This window comes from Neodiprion lecontei, chromosome 1 (genome assembly GCF_021901455.1).
Source record: "Neodiprion lecontei isolate iyNeoLeco1 chromosome 1, iyNeoLeco1.1, whole genome shotgun sequence".
Lineage (NCBI taxonomy): Eukaryota > Metazoa > Arthropoda > Insecta > Hymenoptera > Diprionidae > Neodiprion > Neodiprion lecontei.
The window spans coordinates 32506228-32523324 of record NC_060260.1 but is presented as its reverse complement, the minus strand read 5'-3'; the positions used below and the strand labels follow the sequence as shown (position 1 = coordinate 32523324).

Here is a 17097-nt window from a genome sequence, read left to right as displayed (position 1 = left end):
ATGTTGCATAAAAATTTAGACAATTACGAAATTGCATCAGCAGTAAGTCTGTCACTTTAGGACACATTTACCCTGTGTCTAAAATATTAAGCTGTTGGTGGATACCTAGATTCATTAGAAATTCATTATCCATGTACAAATACGAGCGTGTATTTTATACACAGCATATAGCAAATGTGATAAAGGATCGACATACCTTCCTGATCATAGTCCACCTCGTGTGTCGCACTGAAAACGCTGTGCGCATCGTTTAAAAACCGAGTTGTATTGTCAACCACAAGCTTATGCGTGTCCAAAACTTCTTCCTCTAATAACTGTAGCGCAGATACTGCTTCATGGAAAGTATATAAGTCCTGCGATAATTCTCCCTCCTAACGAAAATAATAACAATTTTTTTCATACAAAGTAATTGAATCAACAAATTGAATTATAAAGAAACTCATGGTAATATGATATGTAGACTTTAATGGAGTAGCTTAAAACAAATTTTTTACTTACATTGAGTGATCTCAGCTGTGCTAAATCACTGTCCGATAGAACGCTGTTGTTCGAATGGTCTTCTATCTTTAAACCTCGTTCATCGTCATCTGTCGATGGTGCCTTTACTTCTGTTGGATCTGTTGCAGCTAGTTCCTTAACTCTGTCTGCGTACCGTAATGTATTAAGAGAATGTTCGCAGGAGCTCATTCCTGGGCTGATCATAGCGATCTATGATATCCGATAAATTGCAATTAAATAATGAATACTTTCAATTGGAAACAAACTTATAAATGTAATACGTCTAAAAAGTGCTTACCATACAAGTTTTTGATTTTTCTCCGATAAAACTATCTCGCAGAACCTGAGTTAGCTTACTAGCTCTGAATGGCAAATGTGTACCCTTACGTCCCAGTGCACGGATACATTCTTTGAGCGCCAGCAGTGATTTGTTGATTTCAGCACCTTCCATTCCTGATTAGTGAAAAATCGAATGAATATATTTCATTTATGAATGCTTTTATTCTCAAGATAATTAAGATTGTTCATAACCAAAACTCACTGGTTTGTCTGTTAGCTGACGATGTATCAGCTCCCCTTTCATTACCGGCAAGATCGATTAGAGAAAACTTTCCATGAACCTTGTGGGTTCCTGGTGTCCGCGCAATTATTTGAAAGACAGCATGCGACCTCGAAGAGTTAGCATTGGCGCTAGTTTGCCCGCTAGTTCTGGCACTGTTTCCATGTTGAATTAATTTCAGTACTTCATCACAAGATTCCACAACCTTTTCAGTCAGTCCAACTATCTGGACCTGTGACAAAAAAATTATTACAATTTTATTCCAACATAAATATTTTTCAAATACGAAATAAATGCTAGATAGTGTGTCATAACGACTGAAGTTTAGTATTATTTCTGAAAAAAGTATTACTAACCTGTTGTTTCCCGTCCTCCAGTACTCGGAGCTTTTCTTTTTCAGCGAGCAGGTCAAAAACTTTGCCTGAGTAAATCTCAAAAAAACTTGCAGAGATTATCAAATTCAGTGGACGATATTTAGTGGACTTTAAATACTTGAAAACGTCTTTAGCGACCATAGCATATATTCCTTTCTTGCAGTCCTGAGTTTTTCCATTGAAGTCTCCACCCATCGTATGAGTCTTACCGCTTCCGGTTTGACCATAAGCAAAACAAGTAGCCATTCCACCCTCAAAGATAGTTTGTACTAATGGCTTGGCTGTATATTTGTAGACTATTTCATTGGTACAAGTTTCATCAAAAGCGTAATCAAATCTGAACAGTTGATTTTCCAAATATTTGGTTAAATCAACCTTTGCTTTTGGTTCGTGAACGACCATCTGATCTTTACTGGGAACACTTATAACGTCCACTTCTTTACGATTCACCTCCTTACGATTTAACGGACGTTTTCGAACACAAACGGTTATTTGATGATCTTCTACGGCGTCTGTGTCTCGCAGTGGTCTAAAGTCTATGGTGTTTTGATACTCCCTGAAGAAAAATAACGAACCTGTTAGCAATCATTTACTTTTCGTATACATTTCATTTATTTTCTTCTCGCAGCTTCGCAGTGTGAAACTTTATCAGAATCAAAAATACGGTAATTACTATTTTAATAACGCCTTTCAAAAGAACGATGAAAAATAGTTACCTAATCATAGCAAGGAATTCCCAATTTGGATTTCCAGGATCCAAGTTCATTAATGCTTCTTTTTCCTCCTTCAGCTCTGCTTGTCGCTGCCTCCTCTCCTCTCTGTTCTTTTTTAGCCTTTCCACCTCCTTGACAACGTTCGACCGTCTACCTCTTCCATTTTCGATTTGGGCAGCTTGTTGTTGTTGTAGTTGTTGTTGTTGTTGTTGAATTTGCAATTGCTGCTGTTGAGCCTGTTGTATCTGCAATTGTTTCTGCTTGCTCATTGCCACAGTGGAAGCACTTGATGGTGCTGGTGTTACCGGAGTTGGTGGGATATTCTCCAATTCCCGTCGAGTAAGACCTGAGATGGAATCACCGTGTCCGTTCACAGATGTAATGGGTGGAATTATATTTGTCGGCCGCCCCGCTCGAGTGATTTGTCTATTTGGAACGGCTGAAAATTGTTAAGAAATATTTAGTACACTAAGCATGTCTAGTTTTGTGTGTATAATTTTCTATCATCTGTATACTTGGATCGAAAACTCGACAAAAAAAAAAAAGACTCTGTGTATTTATTCATAACCGATAACCGATTGTACCGATACATGTTGCAAGTTTTACTAGATGCAAAGATAAACGCAAAACTGCTAATACAATGAATGGCGCAAGTAGACAATAAATTTTTTGTAAACAATAAATTTATCCAAAGAGTAATGAATGCATATGCGTATCATTTAATTCAACAGTTGCTAATTTTAAGTAACGTGTGATTTTATTTACAATTTAAAGGACGTGGTACAAGCAACATAAATTTGTGTCGATGAAATGTATACGTAGTTATAAGAGCGAGGTGAGTAATTGTTACAGTAAATTTTCTATGTACATTCTGTTACGTTGAAAAATGATATGCATATACGTGGTTTAAAATTCGAAATATCTGAACAAAAATGCGTAAGTAATATGCGATACAGAATAAAAAGAATAAAGGGTTTACCATCACTGCAAGTATCGTCTTGCGTCAAAGCTTGAATAGCGTTCTGTCGTTTATCGTCAAAGATTTTATTCTGTTTCTTAAAGCAGTACGTGATTGGATCGAACCTCATTTCGGGGTAAGCTATCAGATTAAATTCGCGTGATATGCAAAAATCGAGGAGTTTCACGGACGCGTAAAAATGCCAAAACGATCCGTGAGGTTGTTCGCGTTATACTGCTCGAGGTCCTTGCCCTTGTACGTTAGATATAGAGCCCGAATATCGATATTTCCATGTGAACACACGTGAGACACATTGGAACTTCGTAAAAGTCAACGAATCACGATAGTCTCGCCGCCTCAATCGCTACAAATCAATTTTGTCAAAGGCGAAAAAAAAAGAATTAAATTACGTCAACGGCTAAATAACGCAACCATATGGGAAAAGTTTTTTTTCTTTTTAAAATGTTGAATTATGGAAGATCTAGCGGTGAGCAGAACAAGCCGCTTTTTTCTCCCTTACGGAAACAAAAATCTAAAAATCCTCAACGGGAGAGTGAATTCGTCCCCACATCTTTTGTTCTTATGGGAATTCAGCATTATCTGTGAGTTGGAGGCTTTTTTCCGTGACGGCTATGCGGATACAACGGAGATAACTAATCCTAAAAAAGAATTAACTATACACGGTAATACATACACTTACCTTTGACTGGAATAGACGCTCTCGTAGTATTCTGCAACCGAGTGAAAGCAATATTTTGATTAATAAACTGCGTACATAAGATTTTTATTTACCACAGTGCGATCAAGCAAAGGTATGGGGAAAACAGTAAGTGAAACCAGTGCTGAAAATACATGAGTAAACGTTTTGAAAGCAACGTGTATGATACATGACAACAATTGATTACCTACATACATGTGAAACTGGCAAAAAATTTGGTTCGCCTGTATCTTTTGCAATGGTAGAAATTTCACCTCGCATAATTCAAACTTGCGTCATCTTTCAATATATTTCACCAACATAAACAAGTTGTTCTACTTGTGAATAGGATTGACATTTGTAATCTTCAGAAGCAAAATGCGTGGGACTTGATTTGCCTATTTATATAAGATACAAAATTACGAGAGGTGATTTTCACTTCGAGCAATTCGGATAGCTGGTGTTTTTCTACGATTCTTTTGTTAATTAATCACGTTGCATCGTAGATATTTATAGAAACTGTAACAATTTTCTTTTCCCACTACCTTAGTAACGTAACATGAAACTTCAACATCACATTCCGTGCAAGATATATATTTATTACATGTCTGTTCGTATCAAAATAAGCAACATAAAGTAAGGTAATACGATATTACGAATGACTTTAAGAAATTTATACAGCGCGAATCTATCATCGATGACTAATCTGGTTTAGTAACAACTCTGATGGTCGAGAATGTGAAAGTACGTTTTGTTATCACATGAATTTCAATTGCAATGTTGGGGCTGTTCGTAAAAATAATTCACATTTTTCTTCATGATTTTTTTTCACCCGTCCTAAGACACAATACTCAATTCGTTTAATGCGAATAGTGCAGTTGCGCTAATTCTAAGACAAACTTGACACGAATTAATCATACCTTCACCATTAGAAGTTAGCCGCGAAATTTTAAACGTACAAATACAACGTTTGAAGAATGCGAATTCCATAAATCAATTCGGATTCCGAGGCAAAATTTCGGGTATATCGACAGGTGTCAGCGTAAATCGTGTACTCGATAATCCCGAGACCGAACAAAAAAGGCAAGAAGTTCGACTCGTAAAGCTAAAAAAAACTAACACACAGGTGAAATGATCTGCGGCATAACCTACATTTATTGAAGCGGTACAATTCAACGCATCAAACGATATTCCTCAATTAGCGACAATTTAAGTATTAATTTCTCAGAAGGAAAAAAAAAAACGCTGACATTGTAGAAAAAATTCTCAATATCGAGTCTGTTCAATGTCAAGTTCGAATCCGGCGCAGAATTTTACAGCTTCAGTTTTGGCACATAGGCCAATCGGCGTCCTTGCCTAACAAGCCTGCAGTACAACGGAAGGTTGAGCAAATACGGCGTTACATGTGAGAGTGAGAGAGAGATAAAGCAGAGGTAGAATGGAGGAGAACAAGGTTGGGAACAATGTCAGGGTCGTAGGTGAGGGCGAGAGAAGGAGTTGATGGTGTTTTGGGGTGCGCGTTACCGAAAGCCGAGATGTAACTCGTACAGGCAGGGTTGCCGAGCTAAGACCATTTCTCGTGGTTTGTTGAGCACCGGAACGTCCGAGCGAGCCTTCATCCTGGTTTTCGTACTCGTCAACGCCGTCGTCCTCCTCACCGGAAGAGTCCTGGTGTTATTTATTTATTTTTTTCGTTCAATTTCCGGCGCATCGATTAGGGTAAGAAAAAATCGTGATATTAAAGTCGGTCGCAAAGAAGAATAATCCAAGTTTAAACGAATAGTTAACGCAAACAAAATGAAAGAACATTGGACGATAAGATTTCACGAAATAACATTAAATGAAATATATGAATATTGAATGTGCAAACAGTTTTTCAAGCAGAGAGTTATATATATATATATATGAAAAAAAGTAAATCAAATACGAATCGATCGAAAGATGGATGAAAAATTACGAAAATAAAATTACGATCACGAGGGCGGAGGATCGGAGGAGATACGGATGGAGAGTACAAAGAATAGTAAATTAATATTTCGTGGTAAAACAATGTAACGGGGTTGTCGAGGTGGTTTTTTTCCGATTTCCAGCAGGACACGATCCATTGCCGATGACGAAGTTGAGTCCAGCGTCCACGTATGATAGGCAAGAAAGAAAAATTATTTTGTTAGTAATTGGATTCGAAGTTAGGGGTCGAATAATATCTGATTAACAGAAAGCGACAATGGTTTATCACCGAATTAAATATTCCTCGATCAACTTAAATTATTATGTAGTCACACACCTGTAGAATCAATATAACATAAATAACACGTTGTGCCATGTATAGGCGCGTACATTAAGACCTGCGTAACCTTGGAAAATGATATCGCATACAGTAACCAAGGAAATATGTCAATTTCGCAAGTATACGACTAGATTCCACAATTCAAGGAGTATATTGCGGAATGTTTAAAAAAAAAAAAAAACAAAAAAACAACGTCGAAGAAATTTTAATAGAACCTCCTTCGACAAATGCGTTTCGTCGTCTAGCCGTAATTCACATGTGCGACATTGCCAATATTCTACATAACGCATATACACACATATTTGTATACATATTTCCACATACTCTCGCATGTTATATCGAACGTAGTCAACGGAACTCTACTTATTGACACCATGCAGCTCGAAGCCTGAAATAGCGTGAGCAAATCTAAGACCGGCATTCGATTGGCTGCGTAGAATATTCATGGGAATATTTTAGACGATATTTGAAAGTTGTGAGTTTCATCACGTACCCAAGAGAATAAATAGTTCATTCTGCGCAACGATTTCGCCGTGTCGTCAAGCATTTGCTCTCCCTCTGGTAACGAAATGAATGAAAAAATTGTCACCTCTGAAAGAGGCACATCATGTATTATATGATTGATCTGAATGCGAGTTTAAACGGTTGACAGTGTGTAACTGCAGCAAAGTACGCGTAATTGAGACTGCAGAGACTTGGAGTTTAATGGCCTTTGCTTTTGGACGCGTTGGTCCAGACGAAAAGCACGCGCAAGAAACACTTTGAACAAACTTAAAACGCGTGATTAAGATGGGAAGTAAATGAATGTTGGGGTCGAAGATTACACAAGAATTTTCAGAATTCGAACGATTAAAATTTACTGTGAAACTGCACTGATGAATCGAGCTAATACGAAATATTGTACGACGCGTCGAACACAGTCACTGTCGTATCAAATTACAAAATAACAATAGACGGTGCGATTGGCATTTTGTAAAAATATACACGAGAGTTTACGTGTTAAACGACAGATAACGGTAATTAATACAAGGTTTAAAAAGGAAGTTTCTACCTGAAAGACGAATAAATACTGGAACATGAGGCGAAATATCGAAGCACGAATGTAAATTCTTTCATGTGAGCCGAGGAGGTTAGCCCTATCGCTATGGCAACACGTCAACAAAATTTATCGGCGAGTCAATAATAAACCAGCGACGCTACGAGTATAATAGTATTACGGTCTCCAGTACGGAAATCCTCATCGAAATGTCAAGTTGCTGCAAATTTTGCGGACCATTTATTTTGACGTAATAAACGATAGTTGGTGCTTTTTTTCGTTAGTCGTAACGAAGCAGCGATTCTCATTGTTGATCATTTTTCATTTATGCTATAATACTTTAGAGGCGTAAAAAGGCGAAAGATAAAACCTCACCTTATTACGAGAAGGCATCATGTGATTATTCACTGGCGGAGGTGGGCCCATAGTTTTCGGTACCAACTCTGGATTTAAAGCCAAAATCGCATCGATTTCCACCTGGAATAATAAAAATGCTTCGAGATAAAAAGGCATGCAAGGAACGCGTTGTAGAAAAATGTAATTTGCTGCAAAGAACCGTCAAATCTGATTTGCCGATACTGAGAGATCTGTGAAAAAAGAACAAGATTAAACAAAAGCACGTGCTGTTTTACGGACTCGAAAGGGCAACGACCCAATACCGAAAGACGTATCTCCGATTGTTTAAAATTAAACACGACCGAAGCTTATAGTTTAAATAACACAATCCCCACCTTTCTACGCGGTATCATGCTCTGGGGAGACATTTTAAACATGTTTTAAACCTCGAAGTAACGCACTCTCGACCGAAATGTATGCACTCCCGAAATGTTTGCGTTCTCAAATTACATGTCAATATATAAACGATAACATCGGTTGTTAAGCCGGATTTTTTATTTTTATTTTTCTTGATTCTCGTCCTCTCCTGTATCGCGACACCGAATAAACGATTAAAAGTTATTCGCAACCGATGGAAAAGTAATTCAAACCGATTTGAATAATGACTGCGAATTGATGGGAATCCGAGATGTTGACGGGTTACGGCCTCGGAACCAACTCAAACGCTCGACGCCTGTCGAAAATAGACCGCTGTGTTCCCAATCGCAATACAGGTCGCTCTCGCCATTTCGTCATTGCATAATGAGATTAGGGTAGAAAATAGCTCGAGAACCATGACCTGACCTAGGGAGATTTTCCAAGAAATTCGTCGAGAAGCAGAGAAATTAGTTAATCGATTTTACGCGTTAGGCTAAAAGGAAAATGCAAAAAAGAAAACGGTAACCGTTTTGACGAAGGTATTTCCGTTTTTATAAAGTTGAAAAACTAGTTCGAATACCTAATTCACAACACTGCGTTGCCGCCTGGAGAATGATCACCGACGGAATGCTTCCGAATCCACAAACGTGGTAGGTATAAGGTATACTCGGTGTTAAACTGATCGTTAATCAACGTAATTGCGTCGGGGAGTTAAGTAACTGTAGCAAATGCAGGGAACACCTCGATTCAACCGGCAGGGTCTAACAATAAGTATGTTCGACGAGGTGTTACGTCGTTGCGGTGTGTCAAAGGTCTCACAACCGCGCTAATCTGGGTCACTTCTGTTAAACTTTAAGCATTCGGGCTATTCTCAAGCGAAGATGCTAATGACCGAGCTTACCTTTCTAGCGAATTGTACGATTCGCCTACGTTGCTTTACAGAGCCGGGATAGTTATACGTTTAGTGGAAATTTCAATGAGAGTTATCGTTCGTTTTACATCGTATCGCAATTCATGAACCGTGGAAGCTACCTGCTGCAGAAATGCTCACCAGACTGAATGGAATTTTTCTTCGGATTACGGACAAAGGTTTAACACGTTGATACTCACCGTGCGACTCGAGGTATCGATTTGTACATTCTGCAAAGTGTGCTGTAACTTTACAAGTAGACGGAGGAGTTTGCCCATTGGGAAATTGGTAGCGACTTCTTGCTTTAATGCTTTTTAGCCTTGCTATATCATCACGACCTCAAATTGTTAACAGTATCGTATAGTGTAGATCTTACTTTGACACAACTCGAAGGTTTTTTTTTTTTTTTACTCATTGGTGGAGAATATTCAATCGTACAATTTTAAAATAGCGTTCTTTGCTTTGATTACCGAACGGAGATGAAAAATTCTCAACGATCATTTAAACAAACAAAAATTATAATTAATATTTATTCAATGACGAACCTCCTTCCCTTTAGTCTCTCCTCTCTCAAACCATTCGACAGTGACACTCCGTTGCTCCCAGTTGACCCCAGACACGATAGCAGAGTGAACGCGTCCTGAAAATTTAAGAAAAAAGCATAAAGACACTAGTAGTATAACTCGCGTATGTAACTAAAAATTGTTTCTAACAGTGCATAAGAAATGAACGAGCAACAATTTCCTGAGTCAATTTCAATTCAGTTTAATGTACGATTGAGCCAATAAGTCAGCCATCGCGTGGGTGTGAACTCTTTATTTTCTGCCCTGTCACTCACAATGGTTATAAGATCTAATTTTGTCTAGTTCGCCATTGGGATGCGAGTCCAAAATTGGCCAGTATAACCTAAGTGGTAATCCCCTAAGTTGTGCCAGTCATTGAAAATTTCCACGGTATGAAAGTGATCATATAAATAGAATATTCTTGCATTTACTGCGTGCTTGGCAAATACGGAACGGCAGCTCGGTCTCTGGTATTCGGTTGAAATTATAAAAATTTGATTAAAAAACGTTTGAATTTTTGGTGGTAAAACAAATAATACTCAATTTCTGTATACGTTGCTCTGGTACAATGATGTAACGTTAGCAAATCAATGTAAAAACGAAGTTTTCAAATATTATTTACTATTATAAACTTTGGTTAATGCACGTAGCTACAAGCATCTGCAAAAGAGCACCTAATTATGTTACAACTTATGACCGGGTTTCTTACGCCTCTAAACCGCTTATCAATGTCGGTCGCAATTCTAATTTACCATTTCCGTGTTCCTTCAATCGTTCGTTAGCGAGAGCCGTTTCATTAGATTCCTTAATTTTCGTTGCGATCTTTGGTATCTCTTGAGGTTTCAAGATTTTACTTTGACGCGGTTTCTTGGTGACGGTTTTATCATCGAACCAGGGAATTTCGAAGCTGCACGAGTTCCTACTTCGGTTGATCTCCGTGACCGGCGTAGTGACTGGACTTCCAGCAGGTTGCCGAAATCCATACTTGTTCGTTTGGATTTCCGGAAAGTCCGACGATTTCTTAACGACGTTTGGTTTCGACCGGGGCAGCCTCGATATTGGCATAGTTGCGCGATGCGGGTTTTGTAGAGTACGTCGCTGCTTCTGATTCGGATCATTAGATTCCGCTGACTTGTCGCGTTCAATTTCAGGCAGAACGACGTAGGCTCGTTCAAAATTTCCCACGTCAGAGTCACCCGAGAATGGTACCATTCCCGTACTATCACCGTTCCTCGACGATTCCTCCGTCTGCTTCAGTACAACGTAAGAAAGTCCTAATTTTCTGTCAACACTTCCTAAGGCAGTAGAAACGCCCTCCGTCGCCTGGCGCGAGTCCTGCAGGTCGATATCTTTGACGGTGCGAAAACCGAAGCGATGATCCCCCTTCGTACTCGTCGTACTAAATTTGTTCTCATTGGAGGCATTGGTGGATGATTTTTTAACTGCAAACACGGTATTTTTCTCGGTGGATTGGGGCGTCTTTTTAAAATACCTCAAGCCAAGGTTTCCTACGTTTCCGTTGTTCGTGTCTGTGCCGTGAATACTCCAGCGTTTCGGTCTTACCGCTCCAGGATCATGATCGAAGTTCAATGAAATCTGTTCGAAAGAAGGATCGTCGGTGATATATTTTTCATGGTCAACGATCGACGATGAGAAATTACTGCACGAAGATTCCGCGGCAAATTCACTGTTTTCATGAACTATTTCACACTTTTTATCCGGCGTTGACAACTTTTCAGAATTTTTGATACCGGCCTCGACATCCACGTGTCGATTATTCGACACATGGCCCGCATCCTTCAGGACAGCTTCATCCCGGTTTGAAGAATTTAGCTCTGTGCTCTGGGCCACCGGTTCGATCGCGATGGCGTTTCGATTGACATTTGGCGACCCAGCGGAATTTTTCTGTTCCCCTTTCTTGTTTTTTCTCTTTTTCCCACGTTTTCCCGCACTTTTCTGCCTCACATCCGGTTCCGAGCCGGCGCTCCGAGCACCACAAACGCATTGTGTCAACCAACCCATGCCGGGGGTGCCGGGATGTCCTTAAAGCTGATAATTCTTTTCTTGGCAACAGGATTTTCACTTTACAGTCTTCATGATGATCGGCATTATTGTCTGTGTTCGCTGCGTCAGCTACTGTGTGCGATTAATCTTACGGTAGCTGACATCGCTGGTGAAGTTCTTTCCGTGACATTTTCACATGTATCGCCTGAAAGACGACTGAAATTCGTTACAACCGGTGAACACAATTCTGGACATTCGCACGCTGCCAACGTCAGGCCTTTGACGGCACAACTCGCAGTCCTTATACCGATACGCAAAAAACGTCACAACTTGTCACCGATTGACGTAGAAAAGGGATAAAAATTAGGAGTAAAAAAATAACCGATGAACCACTTTGCGCTCCGTCAATTGCTTCGTATCAGCTCAGGAGCGAGCAATCAACTGACAGCATCCTCTATACCAACCGATTCATAAACGTATTTATTATTCAGAGCTTCCTTTACGCTTGGCGCGCAAGACCCGTCCCTGTATTTTCAAGCCTGTGTCGTCCGTGTGTGCACAGTGTTTATCCGCATTACGCAATCATCTTTCGTGCATGGCCGAAGAGTTTTACGATACTGAAAGATATATCCTTCTCGATTTCGTGGTTAAAAAATTTCGGACAATACAGTCGGGTTCGTAATTTCTCACCGGGTTGCGGAATAATATCGAAAGTTCTGCAATGACAATTTTTCTTCTTTCAATTATTTATACGCACGAATCACTGTAATTTATAAAATCTGCAATCAAGTTTATTATTCAAGCTCTCGCCTCTCAGGAGAATACGCTCGAGAAGAAGCCTGAGAAAACATCCTATGGGTATTATAATAGCAGAGGCGAGAATTACTCAAGGATCTCGATGCGAGCTGCTGCGAAGAACTTTTCAATTCCACTGTACGAGAGCCACATCGCGGGTATGGAGAAACATAAAACCTCGGATATTGAATTTCAATATGAAGAAAACGAAGGATTGACTGGACCCAGCGTCCGTGATGTCCGTTGAATCCGTGACTAATCTTGAGACTGAGTTACTCAGTCAAGCCTCGATTTCAACCCAACGAACATGCCCTCCCATTGATTAGCGAGACGTCGATAATGACACACATTAGCGGCAACTAATTCACCGTTAATTTCTAGTTAAAGCTAAGAATAAAATACGTAAAAATGTCCAGACGTGTAAGAGCGTTGCACACGATGCTGCAGTCCGCGTATTACGTTTATCCCCTGGTACTTAACGTACGTGTATAACAGGGCGTTTATAGGTGCAGTGTGTATGGTACGTGTGTTGGGATAGCGTACGAAAGAATACACGCAGCGATCAATTGGCCGGTATTGAAACGCGCGTGGGTGGCGCACGAAAAGAGAAGTGAGATAGATTGACAGGCATTGTTCTATCGGCTGGGACCGGGTAAGAAGAGAAGAGCTCACTCAGTATTCGAGAACATAAAATAGGTTCAACCGTATAAATAATCGATGATGGTATTTTTCCCCCCTTCCTACTTCGGAGTGTCTATATTTTTTCCTTCTTGTCTACCTCGCAATTAATTCGTGTTTAATTATCGGACGTCTGCAGAGTTTCGAATATTGCCAATCATAAAAAAACAACAACAAAAATGCAAAATTTAGGATTCAAGGCTAAATGTTGCAAACTACGGTGCGTCGATCGCAACGGTTTATTGATTTCATCGAGGTTGTCTGCTGTATAAGGTGTAACTTATCAGTGCTCTTCACGACATCACGGAATTCAGCTTCGAGAAGAGACCTTTGACCACAAGGACATCGTCAAGATCAGAATTCAAAGCCACGATACCACTGCTGAAGTAAAATATCTTACGTTTTTAGAAAAAAAGGTCTTGCGGCTTCTCAGACAAACGACCACTAACATGTGACCAATGACTGCATCTTTGAAAAATTACAACTTTCGGATTCGGATTGATAGACACAATTATTGTAGTATAGGTAAAAAAAAAAATTATGATCCCAGCAGAGGAAGCCGTAAAATTGACGTCAGCCTCGACCTTCACCCCCTTGGCAACGGGCGGGTCACCCTAGCCAAGCTATAAGTCACCCCTGCTACACTCAACAAGCAGCTTCGCGTGTGTATAGATATACGGCAGAAAACGTTTAGAAGAGTCTTGACAGACGCAACGATCTGTCCGCCTTGACCGCGAAGAATCAACTCACTGATCCGAGAAGTTCAAAGTACAATTGAGACCTTAAGAATGGTGTGAAGATATTTTTTTCTTCATTCTACCACTTTTCCTGCACTTCCCCTCTCGTCTTTTGCAATTACTTCTATTCCTGTATTTTAGAATTCACGTTGTTCACGTGACCGCCAGGGAGCCTGTGCGATTCCGCTCCATTCGAGAACGAGAGAAAGAATTATTTTTCTCTCATTCGACGGGTTATTTTCGTACGGGAAACTAAATCCAGACGACACCTAAATTCGGAGTAGTTAACTTTCGCCTGGAAAACATTTCCACAGCTGGGACGGTAGATATTATTCAATAATAATACAGTTACTCATCTATATAATACGGTAGGTATTGTAAGGGGAAAAAATGATAGTACCTACAAGCAAGAACACTTGTAAGAAACACTTGGTTAAGCTTCAAGAGCATCATCTCTAAGAGCTCTCGCCCTATCTCGGTATATTCGTTACACGTTCTTACATAACTATCTCTTTTATTATGCGATCTAAGAGCGAAATTATGAGTAACCAAAGGAGGAAAACCATGTCAAGTGTGTAATAATGAAAAGAGAGAAAGAGCCGTACCCTTCGTTTTGATTTTACGTTCTACAATCTAATCTATCGACACTGTACAATGACATGGATAAACCTGGACGCAGAGTACGAGTAAAAAAATAAATGAAAACGAATAACTGTGTTAATGAATAACTTGTACATGGCGATTGAACCAATATTTCGGGACATTGTGATTCCGTAGGTTTGTTACAGTAAAATTACAGTCTCATTCAGGTGCGTTACGTAATAAATGGATCATTTCTTGAGATATAAAACTATAAACAATGGATATTCGAAATCCTGTCTTTCTCGCTGGATGAATCCAATTTTTGAACCGTGAGACGAAGAATCGCGGAAGAATACTGTACTCATTGTCATTTTCAATAAATTAAGGTGATGTGAAATTGACGTGAGAAATGGATTCGACACCGAGGTCTGTTATAGATGGATAAAATATTTGAAAAAAATTCAATTCCAATGGTGAATTACTGTGCATAACCTATTTACAATTGACAATTGGATTGTTTGGAGGGACCGCAGTCGCTTTATGATGCATTAAATTTAACCAGTAGCATCCTGTCCGTGATCTATCAAGCGGTGCAAAGGCACAACAAACACACAAACGTTTTCGTCGACTGCACCTAAAAGAAAGAGAAAAAAGGAACAGAAAAAAAAAATAAAAAAACAAAATAAAACCCAGAAAGAACGTATAAAAAAGGACTAGAAAATTCCCAGTCGACGATGCGCGACGAACCGTTCGCAACGCGTAGAACATACACGCACACGAACACACACACGCCTCAAAATTCGAACGCGGAAGGCTCACGGTACATAACGTATACGTAATTAAAATTCACTCTACGAAAACCACAACTGTAAATCCATGGGAATCTGCGATGCTCTGCGAACTGTGATATAAGAGATCTAAGCCCGTTTTACGAATCAAAATATAAACGGCGGACTAAAGTCTGCGTAAACGCGTCGAGGAGAATCGTGCCTGAATTCTCCTTGAAATATTCACCGGTACTGCCTTTTACGGACGCACGAAACGACGGCCATATTTAGGACTTGCGTTCGATCCTTGACATTTATTTTCATCATTCGCTCGATTCCTCCGCACGAGAGCTGAGCTGAGCTAAGCCGAGCTCCCAGTCGACGAAATTCTACTTCGTCACCACCGTTTGGGCTGACGGTACGTTAGTTAACGTGAACATCACGCTGCTGGGTTATATTTATTAAATATTTCATGTTCGAGTAATGAATAACACATCGAAGTGTAGGAATTGTAGTTATACCATTGCAGCAACGATCGTCACACATATGCACTACTACGGTACTCTGGAGGAACTCGAAAAAAAATTCAGCAGTACGTTTGTAACGATCAAGTACACGTATGGATCGATGGCGAACGCAGAGATGAACAGATGCGCTATTTGGCATGATGCACGGATCAGAATGAATGTATAAGGATTACCTAGGCCGATATTGCTTAGGGACATGCATAGGAAAGAGTGAAAAATAGTGGCGGAATATAAGATCTGCTAATTTAACTCATGCGTGATCGATGCGGCGAGACGACGAAGACGAGGAGATATCTAATTGATTGCTATAGTTTGCCAGAGATTGCAGCGCAAATGAATGTTCCGATAAAATTAATCACGCCGTGTTAAGGTATAAGGTATGTAAGGGAGATTCGTTAATTTGGCCAATAATTGTAAGCAATTACCGTCGCAATTTGAGATCAGTCACGGTAATTAGACCGTTTTAAATGGGGTCTCTAATTGAACTTGAACTAAAAACGTGGCGTTCTCTCAATGTTACATAGCAACAAAAATTCAAATGATTTAACCCCTTGTAGCACAAAATCGTAAATTTTAAAATAAATAGCATTTAAGGACTTGTCATTAACACCTTCTGTATGGATTTTGTAGGATCTTATTTAGTTTGTTACAGAAATTTCACAAAGGGCTACAAGGGGTTAATGGCTGGAAAAAAAAAATTGGGAATCTTGATCCGTTCTACGGAATGAATAAGTTCGCCAGTCGTACCGAGCGAGTCGCTAGTTGCTAGATGTATCGTCTTACCTCTTGACTTAATTTTTGTCTTTCTCCACCTCATTCAGTTTCGTTTATCATTTTCTTTTACTCGGTCGGTAATGAGGGGATCCACAAAGATTTACAGACCGACCGATCTGACCGATAAAGAAGCGCGTTTCTTGCTTAATATTCAACGACGAAAATCCATTAGCATGGCAGTGTTGCTGTAGATCGAAGAGGAGGAAGGAACAACACGTGTCAGCAACATGTAATTCATGTGGGCTGGTCTCTAGGTTTGCTAATGAGTTTACTCCTGCTTGCGTTCTTGCGCCGTATGATCTGTTTGCCAATGACGTAATTAAGAGAGAGGAGAGATGATGAGAAAAATCCAGGCGAAGGACCTTGCTCCAACTCTCTGTGAGATAATTCTCTGACTACATATGAGATGATCTCTCGGTAAAGTTGCAATGTATAAGCTTTAATTCACGCAATTTATAAACATCCACTGCCCTTGGTTACAAATTCAATTGGCTAATATTCGAAGACTGTTTTGTAGAGTTTAACCTTCTATCGACGGTCATCTGCAACATTATCGTGCGAACGTTGAATTCGCAAGCTTATCTTTCCCGCTCGACTATACATAAAAATCATCTCTTCGTATCTGAACAATTTTACGATCTTTCTTGGCGGAAAGTGAATAAGTAGACGTCCTACGATGAACCCGGAGAGTCTCATTGATTTGATAATCAACTTTCTTCCACGTGTTATGCAAACACAATCCACGGTCGGTATCGCAACTTACCAATGATTAATGACGTATTCTTACATCTCGAATGTGTTCAATATCTCGTACAGAGGGTTTCGTTTCCACTCCGTATCTACGGAATTTTCTTCTTCCCACTTTTTCTGTTATTCGCGGGTCAA

The 17097-nt window shown here is 39.7% G+C and overlaps 1 protein-coding gene and 1 long non-coding RNA gene across 17 annotated transcripts in view; both read right to left on the bottom strand.

Moving 5' to 3' along the window:
- The window catches only part of LOC107218539 (kinesin-like protein KIF2A), a 31838-nt gene that overhangs the window by 7540 nt on the left and 7201 nt on the right, over positions 1-17097 (bottom strand). For 2 of the 16 annotated variants that reach the window (XM_046746283.1, XM_046746285.1), the window contains exons 1-11: positions 10101-12041; positions 9331-9425; positions 7498-7599; positions 5324-5467; positions 3797-3833; positions 2148-2583; positions 1414-1987; positions 1040-1289; positions 797-951; positions 499-708; positions 197-371 (exon numbers count right to left, since the gene is read on the bottom strand). In XM_046746283.1, the coding sequence (XP_046602239.1) occupies positions 197-371; positions 499-708; positions 797-951; positions 1040-1289; positions 1414-1987; positions 2148-2583; positions 3797-3833; positions 5324-5467; positions 7498-7599; positions 9331-9425; positions 10101-11370 (3448 nt within the window). In that variant the 5' untranslated portion in view covers positions 11371-12041. Of the gene's footprint in view, positions 1-196; positions 372-498; positions 709-796; positions 952-1039; positions 1290-1413; positions 1988-2147; positions 2584-3796; positions 3834-5323; positions 5468-7137; positions 7459-7497; positions 7600-7853; positions 8175-9330; positions 9426-10100; positions 12208-17097 lie in introns of those variants that run through there. The other 14 variants (XM_046746287.1, XM_046746293.1, XM_046746277.1 and 11 more) reach the window with 13 other exon arrangements.
- On the bottom strand, positions 13422-15185 carry LOC124296168. Its single transcript, XR_006906002.1, has 3 exons — positions 14645-15185; positions 14168-14231; positions 13422-14088 (listed from the first exon to the last, which is right to left on the bottom strand). It is a non-coding gene; the product is annotated as an uncharacterized LOC124296168 (long non-coding RNA).